Source organism: Triturus cristatus, chromosome 10 (assembly GCF_964204655.1).
Source record: "Triturus cristatus chromosome 10, aTriCri1.1, whole genome shotgun sequence".
Classification (NCBI taxonomy): Eukaryota; Metazoa; Chordata; class Amphibia; order Caudata; family Salamandridae; genus Triturus; species Triturus cristatus.
The window spans coordinates 1,165,953,089-1,165,973,413 of NC_140593.1; the positions used below are offsets into that span (position 1 = coordinate 1,165,953,089).

Consider the following 20,325-nt stretch of genomic DNA (forward strand, 5'->3'; position numbering starts at 1 on the left):
GTTAGCTTGTGTTTGGGCTGTCACAAAGTTTAAAAGTTTCCTGTGGGGCAAAGAATTCACCATCGGTACTGACCACAAACCACTGGTCAGTATACTTTAAGGAAAGGGTTCCAGCCGGCCTTGACCAAGAATTGCGAAGTTGGCATACAAATTGCAGGAGTATCAAGTTAGAATGGAAAACATTCCAGGCCGAGTGAATGTGTCAGCAGATTAACTGTCATGTGTCCCATGTGAGGATGATGCGAAGTGGATGAGGAAGATGATCTACTCGTTGCATGCTTATTTGAGGGAAACGAATCCAATGGTACCATTACGAAATCAGAATGGTTGGAAGCAATAAGAGATGACACAGTGTTGGAAGGTGTTAAAAAATATGTGATCAAAGGTTGGCCACTTGAAAAGGCACTTGATGAGGCACTCAGACCCTACTGTAAAATTAAGGAAGATATTGGTGTTGTCGAAGATGTCATTCTCCAGGGTGAAACTTTAATAGCACCAATATCCATGAGGAACAGGTTGGTGACTTTAGCCCACAAAGGGTATGTAGGAATGACAGGCACCAAACAGAGATTGAGGGAAAGATACTGGTGGCCCTCCATGGATTGTGACGTTGATGTATTTGTCACTCACTGTTCAGTTTGCAATGAAGCTAACAAATCTATGTCGACACGCCATTGTCCGATGAACTCTGTTGAACTATCAGAAGGTCCATGGATCAAAGTCAGCATTGACTTCATAGGTCCTATGAATGCTTTGAATCTAAAATTACGCTATGCCATAGTGTTGATTGAATATTTCAGCAAGTGGGTGGACGTCAAATTTGTGTCTCAACCCACCATACGTGAAGTAATTGACTTCTTGAAGGAGTTGTTTTGCAGGGAAGGTTTTCCCCATCAGCTCATCTCCGACAATGGAGTGCAGTTTGTGTCCTCCGAGTTAGTCTCATTCTTAAAAAAAAATGGCATAGAGCATGTGAAGTTCTCTTTATGTCACCCACAAGGCAATGGCCAAGTAGAACGGGCCAATCGCTTGATTAAAGAAACCATCCAAATGGCCTTGAAATCACACATTCCTGTTGAGGCAGCTCTATGTACTAGGTTGTGGTCGTACTGTACAACCCCTCACAATACCACCAGTAGAGCCCCATTTGAACTCACCAGGGGTAGGGCAGCTATTACACGTTTGCAACCACATTGGTCATTGGCTTGGAAAAAGTGGGAAAACGAGAACCACAAGGAGAGTGAGAGCAGGATGAGAAGTCTGGTGGATGAGTGCCAGAAACGCATTCGCATTAATTATGATACCAGAAATGCTGTACAAAAGATGTCTGTGAAGGAAGGTGATGTGATGAGAGTGAGGTATCCCAGGAAGGGTGCCAACATGAGCAAATATAGTGAACCGAGGTGTATGGTCAAGACTAAGGGGACTGCTTGACAATGGCCAGTGGTGGAATGGTTTGAAAGTTGCCAGAGCAGGATCCCTGAGCCTGTGAGCAGGCCTTGTGGATTGCAGAACGATGGTCTGGCATCCTCTGCTCAGTCACGCATAGGTGAAGCATGTAGGGATGGCACTAATCCTGTGTCTATTGACGATCTCCCCAAGGTGTCTTTTCCTGGGTTGGCTGCCGGTCCTGTTGATGCCATTCAGGATAGGAGAACAATTGTTCCGCCCATAAGATTTAAGGATTAGGCAATGTATTAGTTTACTTTCAAGAGAAGTAAAGTATTTTCCTGTATATTTGAAAACTGTGCATTCCAAAGTTGTCTTAAGAAACGGGAGAAAATGTAATATGCTGTGATCACCTTAACCTTTCTTTGTCCCTTCCCCGTTCCCTTCCTACCTTTTGTGCCTGTGCGCGTGACTCCCGGCACGGGTCGAACGTTGAGGTGGAGTGAGCAGGAGCCATTAGTTAACGGCATTCTGATACTTAGAACGAATAAAGAAGGTCACCTCCTAACTTCCACCTGTCGCCTCATCATTACAGCCTTTGAAAAGGTGAGGTGTAGGAAGCTCAGTCGGGGGCTTTGAGAGTAAACGGATCAAGAATTGGGGGGTGTTGAGCCTGGCCCTGAAACTTCCTGAGGGCCTAATGAGAGTGCACACGACAAGGTGGCCTACAGACTGACTGCGTAAACAGATGCAGAACCAAACCAGCACTAAAAGTATCTCAAGTCTGCATGGGAAGGGTCCTTGGGCTCTGCTGGGAGTGAGGCTGCTTGTGCCCCCACATGGTTGGGGGTGAGGCAGGCCCACTCGGGACAACACTCGCTGTGAGGCTGCATCTGCAATCAGCTTTTATTCCGCATGAGTAAGCCATGGACAAGATCCTGGCAGCAATTGCAGACTCCAGACAGGTCTTTGAAGCTAAATTTGATGCCCTGACTAATGACCTGGCGATTCTGAGAGACAATCAACACAAACTGTCTGAAACAATAAACACCATCTCCAAAGCTATTGTTGGACTTGGCCCCTACATGACAGAGCTCAATAAACAATAAAAATTAAACAGTTGAAAACAAACTAGAGGACATGGAGGTGAGCCGCTCCCATCACAAAAGCATGCATGCTGTGGGTTTGCCTGAAGGAGCGGAGATAAAAGATCCTATTACATTGCTGGAAACTTGGTGGACACAATGTATTGCTCCAACTGTTCTCTCCCCCCATTTTGGGATTGAATGAGCACACTGAGTACCAGCGAAACCCCCAACTCCGGGACCACCACCTAGGCTGATGGTAGTGGGAATTCTGAATTACCAAGAAAGAGAGACCATCCTAGCGGCCCATGAGAAGGGCATCATTAATTCAAGAACACAAAAGTGATGCTTTTTTCGGACTACAAATTGGCAGTTCAGTAACAGAAAGGAGGCATTTACTCAGGTCAAACATAACCTCCAAAACCTGGGCCTAAAATGTGCATTGCTGTTCCTAGCAAAACTGCAAATAACGGATGGACATTGTTTTCACTTCTTTACACAATCTGATGCAGCCTAGGATTGGATTGAAGCCTTTGATTGTGGAAAAACCTACAGATCTCCCTCCCCTTATGAATCAATACCCTAGTTGGATCATATTTAATCCACGATTAAGAGATTTAGGGAAAACACAGGAGCGCGCCATCTTTTTATAAATATGTTGCATCCCAGTGTTTGGAAATGATGGAGCGTGGCACTGCCAAATTAGACACAGCTCCTTGCTCTCCTTGAGGATGGAGAAGGGATTTTCTCAATGACTCAAGGCCTCTTCAAAAAGCCTACATTTGGTGTACAGTGGTACTAATGTCTTCAACAACCCGCAAAGCGACGTGGTCACTCACATTTCGTTGAATCACCTCATGGGTAGTGATGCAATTGCTCAAGCCCTTACTCAGGAAAACATAACCAATGGTGGATTGGTTATTAAAGGATAAAGGAGGGGACATGAGTGACCCATTGTAGGAATCTGGCTCTGTATATACTATACCAAAGTGAGGTATAGTGTGCACAGAGTCCAGTGAAACCCCAAAGGTAGGCAGAGGTAAAGTTAGATAGCACCTTACTCTCTATTTGTGGTAGTGTGGTCGAGCAGTAAGGCTGTGTCAGAGGACAGTGTTAAGCATTTGTTGTACACACTCAGGCAGCAAATGAATTCACACACTCAAAGACTGAACTTCTGTCCAATTGTTTTTGTATAAAAATATTCTTTTAGTTGTTTTATTTCCTAGAACTAAGCAAGTCTGGCACAGGTAAGTGATAAGTACTTTGAAGTAAATGTACAGTAGTAACACCGTTTGGATTGTAATTGTATATGCATTTTATTTTGACTTACAGTATTGTTACTGAGAAATACAATGCTTTGTAAATACAGTACATATACTTTGAATGGGCTTTGTAGTAAAATTGCAGGTAAATTACTTTTGAGATTACCTTTCTTACACAGTGCAGTATACCTGGATAATACACTGGGACATTTCCTGTAAACATGTAAGTAAAATCATTTTTGTTAGTTAGTACAATTTTAAAGAATTTCTTTAGGTTTTCAAATTCCACACTTCGTAACTTTTCCAAGAAAAACAGTCAATGTTATCCTATGGAGGAAAATAGTGTTATTGGTTATAAGGTAAGTATTCAGTCGTGGGAGTTAAGGTTCTGGGGGTAGACTCAGGGATCCCTTAGGGTCAGGGATGCACTCTCTCTACACACTGAGCGGCACTAGAGTGGCCGAGTGTAGAGTGCTGAGGCCCAATGATATCCAATGGGGGATAGGGGCCCTCCGGTTTGGGGCTGCTGACGAGCAGGCCACTTGGTTGTGAGAGCACAGCTCCTGGACTTAAGATCAGGGCAAATGGGGGTTTAGGCAAGCACAGAAGATGCACCCTCAGTGGTACTGGGGCGGCCAGGTGCAAAGTGCTGTTTTGGCATTGGAAGCCCTGTAGCCTTCAATGGGGAGTCTCATGTTTGCATAAGCACGGCAGGCTTGGGGACGAAGGTATTCTGAGTGCGACCACCACTTGGAGAGGTAAGTTGGGATGCTGGGGGTTGGTTAGGCACTGTCGGTTGGCCACCCAAGGCCGTGGGGTGTCGGGTGCAGGGGTGCTTTTTAGGGTCAGTCCTTCTTACCAGCTCCTGGCCGTGGATGGGGGGACCTTCCGGTTTGAGGCAGCAGAGGTCGGCTGGAAGCTTGAGGCAGGTCAGGGATCACCGGATCTCTGCAAGATGGCGGGCACTGAAGAGTGGGCTTCACCTCGCTTGGCCTCAGTTGGAAGAGGTGGGCACACCTTCTGGGCTGCTCTGATTTTTTCAGCCTGTCTTCCCGCCAAAAAGTAGAGGAGACATGCGGTGAACGTTCATTCTCTTTGTGCTAGGAATACGTTGATTTAGTTTGGGCCAGGCTTGCCGTGACCCAGACCCAATAAGCGGCGTTCGATGTATGCAGGGATGGGCTACCATGGATGGCTTGACCTGCACTGGATGTGCAGTTTCTGGTAGCCACTTGGGGCCTCATGTCTTAACTACAAGTAGCGTCTTTATGAGTGCGGAGTCTCTGCAAGTAAAATGATATGTAAAAGGGCAATGTGGAAGTGTCATCAGAATAATGCTGCATGGACTTTGTAGCGTTATGGTACCAAGCTCAGACCTCTGACATTCCATGTGGTTATGTGATATGTGGATTGCACATCAAACTAAGGGCTTGATTCTCAAAGATAAACTTACACTTATTTGCATGTTTATGTTTGTTTGCTATTCACAAAGGAATTAATGAGTAGTAACCTTACAAGTGTGGAGTCTCCGCACAGAAGTCTGAATCACATGAAATGCCAGGGGTCTGAAAATTACAAATGAAATGGCGGGGTCAGGTGTGCAGCACAGGCTTTTTAGCCTACACTAGAAGAGCAGCTTTGTGGGTCCGGGAATGGGTACTCTTCAGAGCGGAGGAGGTTAAACTGATACCGATGGCCAGCTTGTATTGGTGAGAGGCACCCTAGATGATGCTTCCTTAAATCTAGGGGTGGTTTATGCTTAACACACACACCAGCTCGAGTTTTGGTCCCCTCTCTCCACCTTCCTAGAAGATTGGTGCTCCAAAATCTGGATAATCGGAGGAGACTTTAACTGTGTTCTAGACACTGAGAAAGATAGGTCAACACCCCCTTACCGTCTCCCCCCACAAGCCTTAATACCTCCCAATCCAAAAGGTAGCCTGTTCAAGGAGAGACATGGTGCCAAAACGGCTGCAAGTTCTTGTTTTATTCCTCAGTTCACAAGATGTGTTCAAGTCTAGAAAGATGTTTATGTTCCTCGATTCTCCATACTCAAGTAGTGTCTAATTCCTTTAAACATAGGGTAATCTCCAATCATAATCCTCAAAGAATGGCAATAGACTGAGGCAGAATCTGGTCCCCAATTCCCACCTGCGACTCTCTCACTCAATTCTGGAAGACACAGTCTTTCACAGGCACTGATGGACTATATAGGCACATTCTTTCAATAAAACACAGGGTCCGCCCCTCCCCATGGGAGGCATTGAAGGCGCTGACAAGAGGACTGTGTATTACCACAACAGCGGAGTACGAAAGACATTATTGGCGGATTTAACAAAGGCAGAAACCTGTTCTCCACACACTGGAGGGCGAGGCACAGATATCACCAAAGAGAGCAAATCACTTACACATAGTTAGGATGGCTTATTTTGATGTAATGGAGATACTTAGATGCCACAACATGTCCTCATATCAGAAAATAATACATAAAGAGGGAGATAAATCCAGCTGACTGGTAGCACAGACCTTCCATCATGTAAGATCTGCCCCCTTTCAATAACATTATCGATGGGGGAAATAGTCAATACACAATCAGCCATTACCAAAGCCTTTCACAACTATTATAAAACTCTTTAAAAAGCCCCATACCCACCCCAGAATCAGTAATAACTCAGGGGCATATTAGCAAGACCGGCGACAAAATTATCGCCGTTTTAACGGCAGGAAACTGCCGCTAAAACAGCAATAATGGGCTTGCTAATATGCGGTATAGAATTCCAATAGAAGCCCAGGTTACATGTCCTGCACATCTAACCTGGGCTTCTATTGGAATTCTATAACGCATATTAGCAAGCCCATTATCGTCGTTTTAGCGGCAGTTTCCTGCTGCTAAAACGGCGATAATTTTGCCGCCGGTATTGCTAATATGCCTCTCACTTTATTGCTCCAATCAAGGTAGAAGAGATCTTCGCAGAAGCGCAGCTCTCCTTGGGTGCTTTCAAGAGCTTACTTTGGGGCATATCATCAAGGACCGGCGATAATTATCGCTAAGCGCACTTAGCGCTAGGATAATTATCGCCGGGTAACGTGGAATTTTGTCGCTGAGATAGCGTGCTATTAGCAACGCTTATCTCAAAAGTTAACTGCCAAACGTGAGATTATCGCTGGAAATCAAGTGATAATCTCACAAAGTTTGGCGATAGCTTGGTGATAGGGCAAGGCATACTTAGCCATGATATCCACCTTCTATAGGAAATCATGGCTAAGTCAGTCTCGAAGCAGGTGTAAGGAAAGTAGCGATAACAGAGGTTATCGCTACTTTTCTTGTCGCTATGCTTCTTAGCGTGAGGCTTGATAATAGGAGAAATGTCGCTTAGCGGCATTTCTCCCGTTATTCTGGGGAGGAACGCCCACTTTGCATCTCATTAGAGATGCAAAGCTGGGCATTAAGGGAAAGGGCGAAGAAGCATGGATTCAGGCGTTAGCGTGTCCTTGCTAATAGGGCGTTAAAATTGTCGCCGCTTTTCATCCGAAAACGGACGCAAAAGCAGCGACAACTTTTTAACGCCTCGTTGATGATATGCCTCTTTGTTATTTACAGCCTACCTCGAGGAGAGACTTGAGCAACCGATGGCTTCTGAGCAGAATTTTACACCGTATTGGCTCAACCCCAAACACCCAAGCTACTAATGTGGTATTAATCCATTTTCAACTCCGACTTACTTCCAGGATTTGCTACTCCTAACAACCTTTGTATATTCAAGTTTAGCAATAGTGATATCCGTGATTGTTTTGCTCTTTAAAGCGCTCATCAGAGCTGTTTTGGCCTCCCTACAATAGTGACTGAACCAATCAGGGGGCATATTATCAAGCACTGCAGCTAAAGCGGCGATAATGGTCTTGATAATATGCCGCAGAGAATTCCCATGGAAGCCCATGTTGACTCCAGAACAGGGGCTTTTATGGGAAATCTCAAGGGCATATTATCAAGCCCATTATCGCCGCTTTAGCAGCAGTTTTATGCCGCTAAAGCGGCGACAATTTTAACGCTGTTTCTTGATAATATGCCCCCAGGTGTCTTAAGAAGGTTGTTTTAAGCCTTGACCTGTTTGACGAATAATTTCCCTAGGTTAACAAACAGATATTCATGCACAGCCAGAGTCTGGGAAGTTGCTTAGGCTGGCTGTTGAGTATATGTAGTGCAATACTGACAAGCTCATAGATTTCTTTTAGGGCACTTCCAGTATTAGCTAAGACTGCCAGTTCATATTGCATCTATTGTTTGTCAGGGCTGTTGCAATAGCTGTTGCAATCTCAGGACAAGATGCATCCTTGATCCAAGATTCTTTTAGATACTAAAGAAGAGGGAAGTGGTCGCTATCATTGTGGTCAATGACTGCCATGTCAGCCATTTCATGCCAGATCCTTAAGTCTGGCAAAATGTAAGCAGTGTTATTTTGATAAACATCCCTCTTAAAAGTTGATATAGCTTTAGACTCTGAAGTTGATTGGCCGGTGCATGCTCTTAATCTGTGGGACACAATTATATCTGCTACCTGTAAACCAGCTGTGCTCATCTTAACCTTCTTCCTGGAATTGGGATAAGAAGGGATTCCCCAGAGTTCATCATCTACCCTTATCAGCTCTAGCATGCGGGGGAGGGTAGGGTTCGAACCGGTATCAAATTTGCCACTATAATCAATTAGGATCCTTCCTCATAAACTTCTAATAATGAACTCAAAGATTTTAGGGTCTGTGAAGGTTTGTTAAAGGGCGATGACCTATTGTAAATGTTGACCAAAAGTTAGGGAATCCCTACCTTCTGTGTTATTTTTGGGGCAAGCAGTCTAGGGAGTCAGTCCTGATCACCTTGACTAAGCAGTCGAGCCTTACTTTAATCAAAACATCAAGCCCTCCAGAAGGCCTTCCTACAGCAGGTGTTGCCTCCAAGCCATTTGTAATAAATCCCTGGCTTTGTTGACTGCTCAGTTCTCTTGGAAAATGCAAATATGAAAGCCATTCAATAAACCCTCCCCAGTTCACATCTCCCAGTTTCGTTTTAAAGCCAGCTATGTTCCAGTTAAGTAACTCTAAAAGGTTAGATGAACGTTTAGAGGAAGGTTTGGAGATTGATTCATGCATGGTATTTTTTGGCCCTCGGAGTAAGTAAATTAAAGACATTCTTCCCTATATCATCAAAGATGGTGACCATAATGTCCCTTGAGACAATGAGCCCAACCCTTTCATCAGAGACTATGACCATAACGTCCCTAGTGGGAGTCAGCCCAGCGCTATCCGAGAGAGTGATTTAGCTGCCAGTGGGAAAGCAGGTAAGCTGAGCAGTCAGTCAAACAAATGTAGTCCACTGTGAGGCGGATAGGCAGGGGCAACTCTCCTTTCTGACCCGCTCTGGACCATGCACTACGGATAGAATTCCTACCAGCCACTGCAAGCCTCATCTTAAAGCAGATTTCTGACCCTAGAGGGGGAGGTGTACGCTGATATAATACAATTAGCCCCTTTACCAGCACTGGGGTTGCTAGTTTGAGCTCAATAACATGCCATTGGGTATCATGTAATTGAAAACATCTTGTATATACAATATTAGAATGAATAATTGACTAACAGTGTCTAACATTTCGAATCCAATGCAAGACTTTGTTGATCTAGGAGTCCCTGTTCCCAATGCAGCCAGGGAGTAATTTGGGAATCTTTGACATGAAAGTGGTGTGTCCCAATTGATGCATAAAAGTGCTCAAGTCCTTAAATGGGAAGGTTGTCTTTTGGGGCATAGGGTGGCTAAACAAATGGGGCATGGGGATCAGGCCAGCTGGAGGCAATGAGCAGGTGAGCGAAGCAGTAGCATAGGCAGTTTCAGTTGGCATAGGCAACTCCTTAGGCTGCAGCCGGGGCAGGATCATATCAGAGTTGCTCCTGTATGAGCCCTCATTATAACTAGAACTTCTTTTGAGCCCCTAGTGTTGATTGTCTTGGAAGTCAACTGGAGGTTGGGTAGAGTTTCTAGAAGGAAACAGAGTGATGGAACTGGGAACAACAGTGAAGGGGGGAGACTGAAGCAACTGCCATAGAATTTTGCAAGAGAGTCAGCTACACCAAGTATAACTTGTTTCAATTTGTTAGACCCACCCCTCAGAGGCTTAATGAAGTTGACTGCCTCTTCAAGAGTAGAAAAATTGGCGTGATGCAATGAAATATCAAGCAATGGAACTGGAGTGGCACTCAATCTACAGACTGCAGAAGGAGGATCCATCTGATGCACTTCAAACCTGTTAAAGCATTCTACATTTGAATGCACTTGGACATACTCAGGTTGTTCTTGTGATTTGGAGGGAGCTGGGCCCTCTTTGGGCTGCAGAGAGTCGGTTTCAATTTCTTTGGGTTTTTTCTTAAATATTGCTGCCACCTTCCCCCCTTCAAGCCATATATCATTGCAATCATCCCTGGGGGTGCCAATTTTCAAGATACTGTGCACCTTCTCAAATAAAGTGTCAATATTTCTGGACACACTATTAGCCACTGCATGTTTAGAATGTTTCAGGGTTCTTGTTTGGAGAGTAGCATATGTGGGGCTAGTGGCTGCCTTCCTTTTCCCCACTTTGAACCATGCTATGCTTTAAGAACACTGTGCCAAAGTGCTAGGAATAAGCTGAAGCGATTTACTGAATGTACAGAAAGCCACAGTACCTTGCTCCCTCCGGGTTTGTTTGTTTTTGAGTTTTATATAGCTCAAAGTAGACCTGAGGATATCAGGTATCAGAGTGCTTTCATTTTTTTAGGCACGGGGAGATTAAGTGATTTGCCCAGAATCACAGGATGGTGAGCCTCATTGCCGAGACTCGAACCTGGTTTCCCAGTTTCGAGGTCGACTGCTCTAGCCATAAGGCTATATCCTCTCCTTTTCACTTCGGGAATTTGTGTAAAAAAACAAGAGTGGTTGGCCCTGCCCTGCCTATTCTTGTTGCTGACGGGCCCAGGATGGGCCCTCCCTTGGCCTGAGCCTTGCCCAGGCGCATGCCATGTGGTGAGACCTCTTGAGGCACTTTATAGTGCAGAGCAGGTGCTAGCGACAGTGAGGGCTGGCCACTGACCCCCATGGACGCTGGGATACATTCATTGCACAGTCAGGTGCAGGGCTGGTTCTCCTGATGAATTTCCAGACCCCCATTTTATGCTGCAAGTCCTTCATTTTCCCAACCATTAATTGAATCCAGATTTACAAAGCAGCCAAAAGACAAAGTTGGGTCTATACACTGGGAGTTGTCACAATGTGTGGAGCTATTGTAGATTTTCCCTTACTGGATGCTTTGTGTTGCAGACAGAGTAGGGTAATCTCTGTATGGGAGCCCACTCACAATAGGGTCCGATGATTGTGCACCAGTAGATTCAGCGGAGGCTCCACTGATGGCCAATCCGTGAGTCCCTACCACTAAATGAGATGGGGGAACTGTGAGTTTGCCACAGTGGAGGGGATCTCTGCCAAACTTTAAATTACCCCAAACGCCTTTTAAATTGGTAGTGGTCATTGTAAAAGTGCAGTTGTTATTTAAGGAAATGCCTGAAGTGGTGTAGTGTGTATACCGTTCTTTATTAGATAATGATATAATCTACTGGAATATAAAATGAAACACTTACTAAAAACCAAATTGTGTGAATCACAAAAGTGGTTGCTAGTACCTCTCCAGGCTTCCAAGGAAAATACTCCCTGTCAAATTCCCTTTGTCCACGCATGCCTAGTTGCTCCATTCCAGGTTTGCATTTTGCACTTTGGTTCATTACATTTTATAACCAGCACTGCAAGTCCCAGAGTGCAAAGAAAAATACCCGGAATGAAGCAGCTTGTCACATATGGACCTGGAAAACCTAGCAGCTATAGAAACACCAAGTCAAAACCCTGACCCTAGGGCTCAAATCTATATGATCACTCCAAAAATGTAAAGGATCTTATTACCACTCTCTCTGGTATTTCTACATGACCATCCTATTTCCCATTGGACCACATTCTTTCAGAGCGGATTGTTTTCGCCTGATGGGTAAATCTGTGGAATGCCTTGCCATAGCTATTTGCAACCTACAATATTTTCTAATGACTCTTTAACGCATGAATCTTTTAGAGAGAATTAGAATAATATGCGTCCTTTTCAATGAGATTCTTTTGCTCACATGCTTTAATAATTCTCTCTTATGGATATATATACTTTCTTCAAAAAGTAAATCTGAATTGACATTGAAAAACATATTCTAAGCTATATATCAATGTGCTAGTGCTCTCACCTGCCATGGTTGGAAGCTCTGAGGATCTGCACATGATCTGTTGGCAAATGGACCATCTTTAGGTTTGCAAGAAATAAGATCATCCAAGGCTTGTGCCAAAGCATAGACAGCACTGTAAGCACAATAAGTAAACCTGCCATAGGCCATTGGACCATCAAAACCTTGTAATATTTCAGTGTCAATGCAAGGTCTGAACCCATCTGATGTTTTCTCTCCTTTGTGATCTTCTGTCCAGGAACAGTTGAACATCTGCTCCCAGAACCTTATCAAGGAAATGTGTCCTGCATACATAGATGGATGAGTTCCATAGATAAAATCATTAAAGCCAGGGATCTCCTTGTGGTACTCTGCCAATCCCAATGTGCCATTGAGCAACTGCCCTAAATCCTGTATGTCAAACATTGATGAAGACATCAAACTAGTAATACCAATCCATATTTTATTAGAGACGCCAAGCAAAGATAAACCCTTCAGAACTGGGATGATATGATTTTCGAAGGTGTAGCAGATAATAACTGCAGCTGTGGATCTGTACAGTACTCCTATGGTATGGTCCAAGGAGGCTTGGCTGGCATCTGTTGGTAAAGTCTCAAAAAACTCAATGCAGATCTGCCTCTTTTCTGCTTCTTGCTTCAGAATGTGGCTGCCTTGGAGGCAAATGTCATCGTTGGAGATCAGGATTCCTATCCATGTCCAACCAAAGTGGAGCAGAAGCTCCACTAGCACTAGAGGCTGGGCATAAGCGTTGGTCACTGTCCGTAAGAAAGATGGGAATTGGATTTTGTCATTCAGGATGGGAAGTGCTGCGGCATAGCTGATCTAGTTAGAGGAGACAATTAATAAAGTTGTTCAGATTCAGGTATTGAAAATCAGACATTAATGCACACTTACCCTAAAGTGTCTGCTTGCCGTGGTCTATGAATGCTAGTAAGCAATTTTCCATTGATAATAAATAAGGTAGATATAAGGGATATTTACACTCTCCTGTTTGCTATACAATTATTGGGTAGGATAATGCACATAAGTCTCAAACAATGCCCTCTTGATCAGACAGATACCTATGGAGAAGATTGGTCATTCGTGAGATGACTGTCTTCTGCAAACTAAGGCAGATTTGCTTCAAGAAGCTGTGGATCATATAGCATACATTTAAAAAAGTGATTTGCAGGCAAAGCAATGGCAATCCCCCTGTGTCATTTATCGTCGTTGTCAATGTTTTCTGCAGAAAGCTTATTGATTTATCAGCCAATTACTTCACAAGCATACTAATTTTGCAGGTTCAGACAAAATGTTCAAACAGCCTTCCTTTAAAATGAATGCACTGACGTGTAAAGCTAGATCTGTGGACAACAGTTATCTTTTAGTAAGGGGTAGATGATATGCTTCTGGCCTTTCCTTTGTCTGTTATCTGCCACTGTACATTTTCGTAATCAATCTACGTACAAACAGGTCAATTCAAAACATTCTGATTAGGAGTAGGTTGCGAACAGATCTACCTCATTAATATTCATGAGCTATGTTGCAAATTGTAACTTATTGTGATTGAAACAATCACAGAGATGGTGGCCTACTTAAGTCAACAAACCACCTTGCCTGTGATTGACTTTCATAAAAGTAACCTTTGGAAAAAAAAACATTGCCCATTACCATTAGCCCGTTAGTTGCTGGACACCCCCCATAGTCACGAGCCCTTTTTTTGCTATGTGGGGTAGGTTGTGGTTAGGCCGCCATAACTTTTTGTCCATATAAGGGATCCTTGGCAAATGTGTGTCCTTTTTCTTCCAACATCCTGGTTGTTTGAAAGGTACTCAGGGTTTATAGATTCCCTTAGAGGGGAGCTGAGAAAATTGTCAAAATATAGCTAAACTTTGAGTTATTTGAAAAAATATGCATACAATCCACTAGATAACAGTGTATTTTTAGATAAAAAACGACATCAACAAATGGTTTGCTGTGTTAAAGTCTCCATCTTCCCAGCTTATAGGATCAAGCAGAGCTGAATCAAAAAACCTATTTCTCAAACACAGTTTTGGCATTTTTCAAAGAGAAAGCCCACTTTTCAGATTTTTTGTGCTTTCATCCCACTACCAGTTTGTGGAGGAGGTCAGTGTGAAACCCATGAGTAATCCAGGAAAGCTATATATTTATGAAAAGTGGACACATTTCCAAATTACAGAAAGGGTCATATGTGTAGAGCCTTCAAGGTATTCCCCAAAAAACAAAGTGCCCTATTACGATGTTGGGAGGACCAATACCTACAGCTCCTCGGTGGTGGTCCCCTTGGCACCTAGGGCAGCACTCTGACCACTGGATTATGATATCGGCAATCAGAGCATAGTGGGTGAGGTGGAAGACCACCGCCTCCAACAAACTCAAGTAGCCCAGTTAACCTGACACTATGTTCAGACAAAATCATGTAAGTTTCGCATTAGAGGATACATTTACACTTTCCGAGACTGAAAGACTTTGCTGGTCAGAAATATGTGATAGTGGTAATGTTGGTCCATGTTGATGTGTAGTGTTTACTTTAATGTTGCGGCAGGACGTAATGTGAGATCCGGCATGCATATATGTAATGATGAGAGTTGTTGTCATGGATACAATAAATAGAGACTGGGCGCGCACAAGCTTCATTCGGTGCAACCACAATTGCTGAGTGGATTGTTTTTGGTCATCACACTGACCTCCCCTTGGAAATTTTGTCAGTAGGTAATCATTAGATAAAGGGCACTGAATCTGGCACATTGAGTGTGAGAAAAGAAAGTGTAATATTATCTGCATCAGGCACCTTCTCAATTTTCTGTGCTTCTAATTGATTTTGTCCCAGGGCCATGCCCAAGAACTAAGGTCACTACATTAGGGAACATACAAGGATTACAGAAACATATTTAAGAAACATCTTGGTTTTTAGCAAGACACTTTTCTAAGAGGCCAGTTCCAAGTGCTGACAAAGGTGTATATTTGCCCCATTTCAGACATAAGACCAAATTCACAGACATGAGAATCAGATTTTCAGATTCGTGTTTACTACTTGTGATCCGAAAACTGCCCCATCTGAGATTATGCCTTCAGTTCCTTTGAGACTGAAATGTCTAATTATTAATTACAATATGTGTCTCATACCTGAGGGATCCTGTTGACACCGAGGACTCTAACCGTGGACATGTCTTCTGAAGAAGGACCATCTCCGATGAAGCCGGCCAGCTTGGGTTTTGCACAGCAGCTGTAGTTGGGGAGTGTCTTGTTTTGGCCAGTGACTAGCCACAGCATTGCTTGCATGGCACCAGCATCTGAGTGGCAAGAATCAAAAATCTGGAACCCCAAAGTTGTATTGGGCAAAAGGTTTGCATTCCTATTGACTTCATTTGTGGCAAAAACCATGGCCATGATAGCTTGATACTTGTCAACAGATATTCTGAAATGCAAAAGGAAGGCACATTCATCAAGAGGAATTGCAATTATGTACAGAATCTGTCTGCTAACAAATGGAGAAAGAATGTTTTCTGTGTTTTTTTGGTGGGAATCATTTATCCAAGCGGTGTGTTATGTAGATTTAGCCCATCTTTTATAGCGCTGGATAAACAGTGGGTGCAAAAAGACTCTGGTTGTGCACAGTGTTTGCAATTTAGACACCAGCCCACATATTGAGGAATACATTGTTTCAAATGGTTTCAGAGGCTGTTATCACTTACTTTTCTTAATGTGTGCTCAGTTTTATCAGGAAAAGAAAGCTTTTGGACAAAACAAGCACAAAACCAGCACTATTGTCTTTCATATCTTTCGTGTGACTCTAAGGACGGAACAAGAATTGAATCCATCATTAGTGCTGTATTAAAATGAGAAGATAAGAATTCATAGCAATGAGGTTTGTCCAAAAAAACACAACATTTGGGAAGGAATACCTTTATTGGCCTCATTGACTGTTCATTCCATAAAAGATGTTCCTTTGGCACTATTTATATAGCACAGAGAGTTCTGCAGAACACGGGTGGGATAAATTGAGTGAAAGATGCTATTGCATTGTGTGTGGCTGTGGCATGAATCAATTTTCACAGCACCTGCACGTGGTTTTATAGTTGAACCACAATACCCAGATTTATAAAGATGTCACACAATGCGGTGCAAAAAGAACTGTTGATGAACAGAATGCAGAACAATGTCATACATTCACCCCAGTACAGAGATCTGGGCCTAAATCCATTGTTTTTTTCCTCACCATGCCATTACAGTTTGGACCCAGCCATATGCAAATCAGTCTTGACCCTGTGCCCCATGTGAACAGTCCAGCCCGAACTGCCAGGCCAGGTCCTCCCTGGACTGGAAACAAGCATCCTAGGACCGGCTTCGGGGTTTCACCCCTCTTCAGCCAGGATAGCTTGATTCCAGTGGCATGGAGAACAATGCGGTGCAGCAAAGTGTGGGAAGGAGACAGCAGGAAAGTGCCATATCTACAGAGATATGGCACTATCCTGCTCTCTCCTTAGCGCTGGCGCAAAATCAGGTTGCTGAGTGCCACACATACACCATTGTGCAAAGGTGTCTGTGTTATGTCTAGCATAGGTTTTGTACTGGGAGGGTACCCTTCTAGCACAACATTTTAAGATTAGTCTAACTTTAAAACTTTTCCCACTTTGGATGTATGCTGCACAGTACGTGCAAGGTGAACTAAAAGCATTTTTTCTTTTTCACCTGCTTCAAATTGGTGTTATTTTTTGGTGCAAAACTGTGTCTACTATTGTTAGTCGATAGGGTTTAGCATCAGAACCCATGGGTTGTTGCAGTGGAAAACCCACATATGGAAACCATGGAAAACCCCCTTGACAGAGAGTAACTGAATAACACAAAGCAGTGCTTAGCTCTGCTTTGGTTACTTGAGACAGTATATACCCAAAAAATATTATTTGGCGCAGGTTTACATCAATTTTGTGATGCAAACCCAGTGCTAAATATTTCTAAATGTGAGCCCAGTCTATCACAAGCAAAAATTACACAATCAATGTAAGAATTTAGGGGCATATTATCAAGCACGGCGATAACATTATCACCGCTTTAGCGGCAAAAAACTGCAGCTAAAGCGGCGATAATAGGCTTGATAATATGCCGCAGAGAATTCCAATAGAAGCCCATGTTGACACCAGAACCTGGGCTTCTATGGGAATTCTCTGCGGCATATTATAAAGCCCATTGTCGCTGCTTTAGCGTCAGTTTTCTGCCGCTAAAGCGGCGAATAATTTTAACGCCGTTTCTTGATAATATGCCCCGTGGAAAACTTAACTTAATGTGATAACCATAGTCCAATAATCAAGCTTTACATGATATCATGTTTAGATAAAAAGTTAATTGCTCACAAACCCCCCCTGCAGTTCTGCATTTGCAGGTCGCCATGTCAAGTGAGCCATGAATGGCAACCTGATATTCCTGCTGAAAAATGGCTTGTTATAAAACAGCAGGCAGGGACACTCATGGACTATTCACAATGGTAACTTACACTTATGAGTAATTTACATGTGCAAATTTACTCCTACACTTATGAGTGAATAATTTTACTACTCACAAAATCCGATTGTAAAGTTACTGATCAGTGTGGACACATATACAACATCTGAAAAGTGGGGTGGATCTACATTTATAAGTGTAAGTTAGCACTGTCAAAAGAAACACTAGTAAGTCCAGCATCACACATAGCCAACAACTGATCTCGAACCACCCCCCAATAGAACATGAGGGATGCAGGGACTTAAAATAAAACCCCATAATAAGCAATGTTAAATTAAAATAAATGATTCAAAATGCTTAGAAATATGAATAAATATAATTTAATTTGAATATTTTCTAAAAATAAAACATATTTATTATTAAATAAAAAATATTTTAACAAGGTCTCTCATTTAAATGTTTTAAATTTAGGTGGGAATTAATTTTTTTATTGAATTTCAGATTTTTTTAAATTCAATTAAATATTTTTAAATTAATTAAAGACTTAATTTAAAATTAAGTTAGTAGTGCTCTAGCATTTTTAATATTTTAAACCGATAAAAGTAAAAGTTCCCCTAAAAATGTCATGTGACCTATTGCCCGGGCTCCTATATCTAAAGTGTGAATTTCCACATAGCATAGCCTTTGGAAGTGGTGCCTGATATGCAAATGCACATTTTTCCTTTTTTCTCCACAGGCAAAAACGCTTCCAACTGCAAATGAATGCTTGCGGCCCAAAGACATTTTAAAATACTGCTTCTCTTTTGCTAATTTGCAAGCTCTCAAGACTTTGTTGTTTATTCTGTTAAAGGTGACATTTGACTTTCATTGGCTTTCTTTTGTTGAGAAATGTTTTCATTGGTTATAATTATGTGCTGGTTCCCTCCTGAAGGACACTCTTTTGCTAGAGCAAGTAATACAAGCATTGGCATAGCCAATAGGTCTCGCCTTTGGGACCTTATAAGTGTTTAGCCATGCAACAGTTGCATAACTAAATACTTATACGGTCCCAAAAGCGAGACCTATTGGCTATGCCAAGCGGCCGTGCGGCCGCGAAAGTGATCGCGATCAAACATCAAAGCGGCCGTGCGGCCACGAAAGTGAAAGTAATCGTGGTAAAAGCGGCGCGCATGTCCGCGCACATGCACTGTAGCTCTAGACTGGCCTGGTAGCACTTTTTGGAGCCCACTCAATAAGTCTCGCCGGACCAGCGCATGCGCTGGGTCAGGCGAGACCTAAAAAACAAGAATATAAACTCAGCTTAATTACGTTCGACATTCTCTGGGAGCTGGGGGGTCCATGAACTGTAAGGTGGAAGGGGGATAAAAACTCTCCAGATGCAAGGCTGTGACCCCTCCAAAGATCACATCTGCGTTGCCCGAGTACGCCTGCAGGTTGGGTCTGGAGAGCAAATAGTCGTATGTGTAGGTGTCTTTCGCTGCAGCATTAGACATTTCAGCAATAAGGTGCAACAGTAGACACACTTTAATTCGGTCCATCTTGATTGGCTGAAAAGCTGCTTGCCACACCTATAGTTGATGTTAGATCTGGAAATAAAAAACACAGTCAATGGATCAGAGTAAATTCATCAATTGAACCCAGTCTACAAAGTGAGCAAGAACACGTCAACAGAATGCCACAGACACAATGAACGAGCAAACAACATAATGGTGAATCCTGGTGAGCAGCTTGTCAATCAACGTTATTTGCAGGAGGTTAAAAGACTGCTTGCCACGTGTCCCTCATCTCAGTTTTATCGTTGCAAGTACCACACAGCACCACATATTTGTTGTGATGGAGAGGGCCTTCCCCAGGAGCACTTTATGGTAGAAATGCGATTATTTCAGGATTTCGGCTCTTAAGGCACATGGGCGTTAGTTTTTTTCCTCGCTCGCGATCGTCAACGTCAAGTTGGCGACCGCGAGTGAAGAAAATCAACCTCCTGGCGAGATTTTTCCTCCTTCGCGATCGTCAACTTCAAGTTGGCGAGCGCGAGCATGGAAAATAAACATCCCGGCAAGATTTCTCTACATGGGGTTGTCAGGTTTCTCAGTGCGAGTGGTCGCATATGCTCGCAACTGCTCGTGATGAGAAACTGCTTGTTCGCGTTGAGAAAACTGGCGCTCGAGTAAAAACCTACTCGAGCGGCAGAAAAGGGAAAGAAGGGACCGCTTGCGCTGTGCAAGGTGCTGTTTGCGATGATTTCACAGTGCGGACAAATATCCACACTGTGCAATCACTGCGAACTGCATTTTTCTATGGAACTCCGCCGCTTGTGGAGCTCCGCGTAGTGCGGAGCTCCGCGTAGTGCAGCAGAGTTTTTTTGCCACTTCGAAGGAGTTCCGTGTAGGGCAACCCCACGAACTCCGCCCAGGGTTACTAAAAAGCCTAAAGTAGTGGCAGTGACATTATGTGCCCCTTGACCCTGGTGACACTATGTGACTTTTAACACGATGGCATCATGGCAAGTGTCATCATGAATGTAGACCATCTCATTGTCGCAAGGACACATGAACCAAACACAAAGCAATAGCTGCACATCCTACGTATGTGGTCAGTCCATAGGCAGTCGCATGGGACGGGTGGCTGCAGGAAAGCAAGGACTCATATCACTTGTTGCATTATGTGGATGCTGTGAGGACTTCTATCAAATGTTCTCCGATTAGGCGTATAGATTTGTAATGAAGCTATGACTGTGAGAACTAGCTCAGCTGCCTAAACCCACCAACCAGCTCCGCTGCCTAAACCCAGCAACATGCGGGGAGGTTCTGATACATTGACATGCATATGCCTTTATATACTACTCATGCATTTTTTCACAA

The 20,325-nt window shown here is 43.4% G+C and overlaps 1 protein-coding gene across 1 annotated transcript; it reads right to left on the reverse strand.

The window, feature by feature from the left end:
* Positions 1–893: 893 nt before the first annotated feature.
* LOC146796857 (extracellular calcium-sensing receptor-like) lies at positions 894–19,002 on the reverse strand. The gene is made up of 4 exons (XM_085631393.1): positions 18,773–19,002; positions 15,152–15,443; positions 12,029–12,847; positions 894–947 (listed from the first exon to the last, which is right to left on the reverse strand). Exons 1-4 carry the CDS (start codon positions 19,000–19,002, stop codon positions 894–896), a joined length of 1,395 nt encoding a protein of 464 aa, XP_085487519.1.
* Between the last annotated feature and the right edge of the window lie 1,323 nt (positions 19,003–20,325).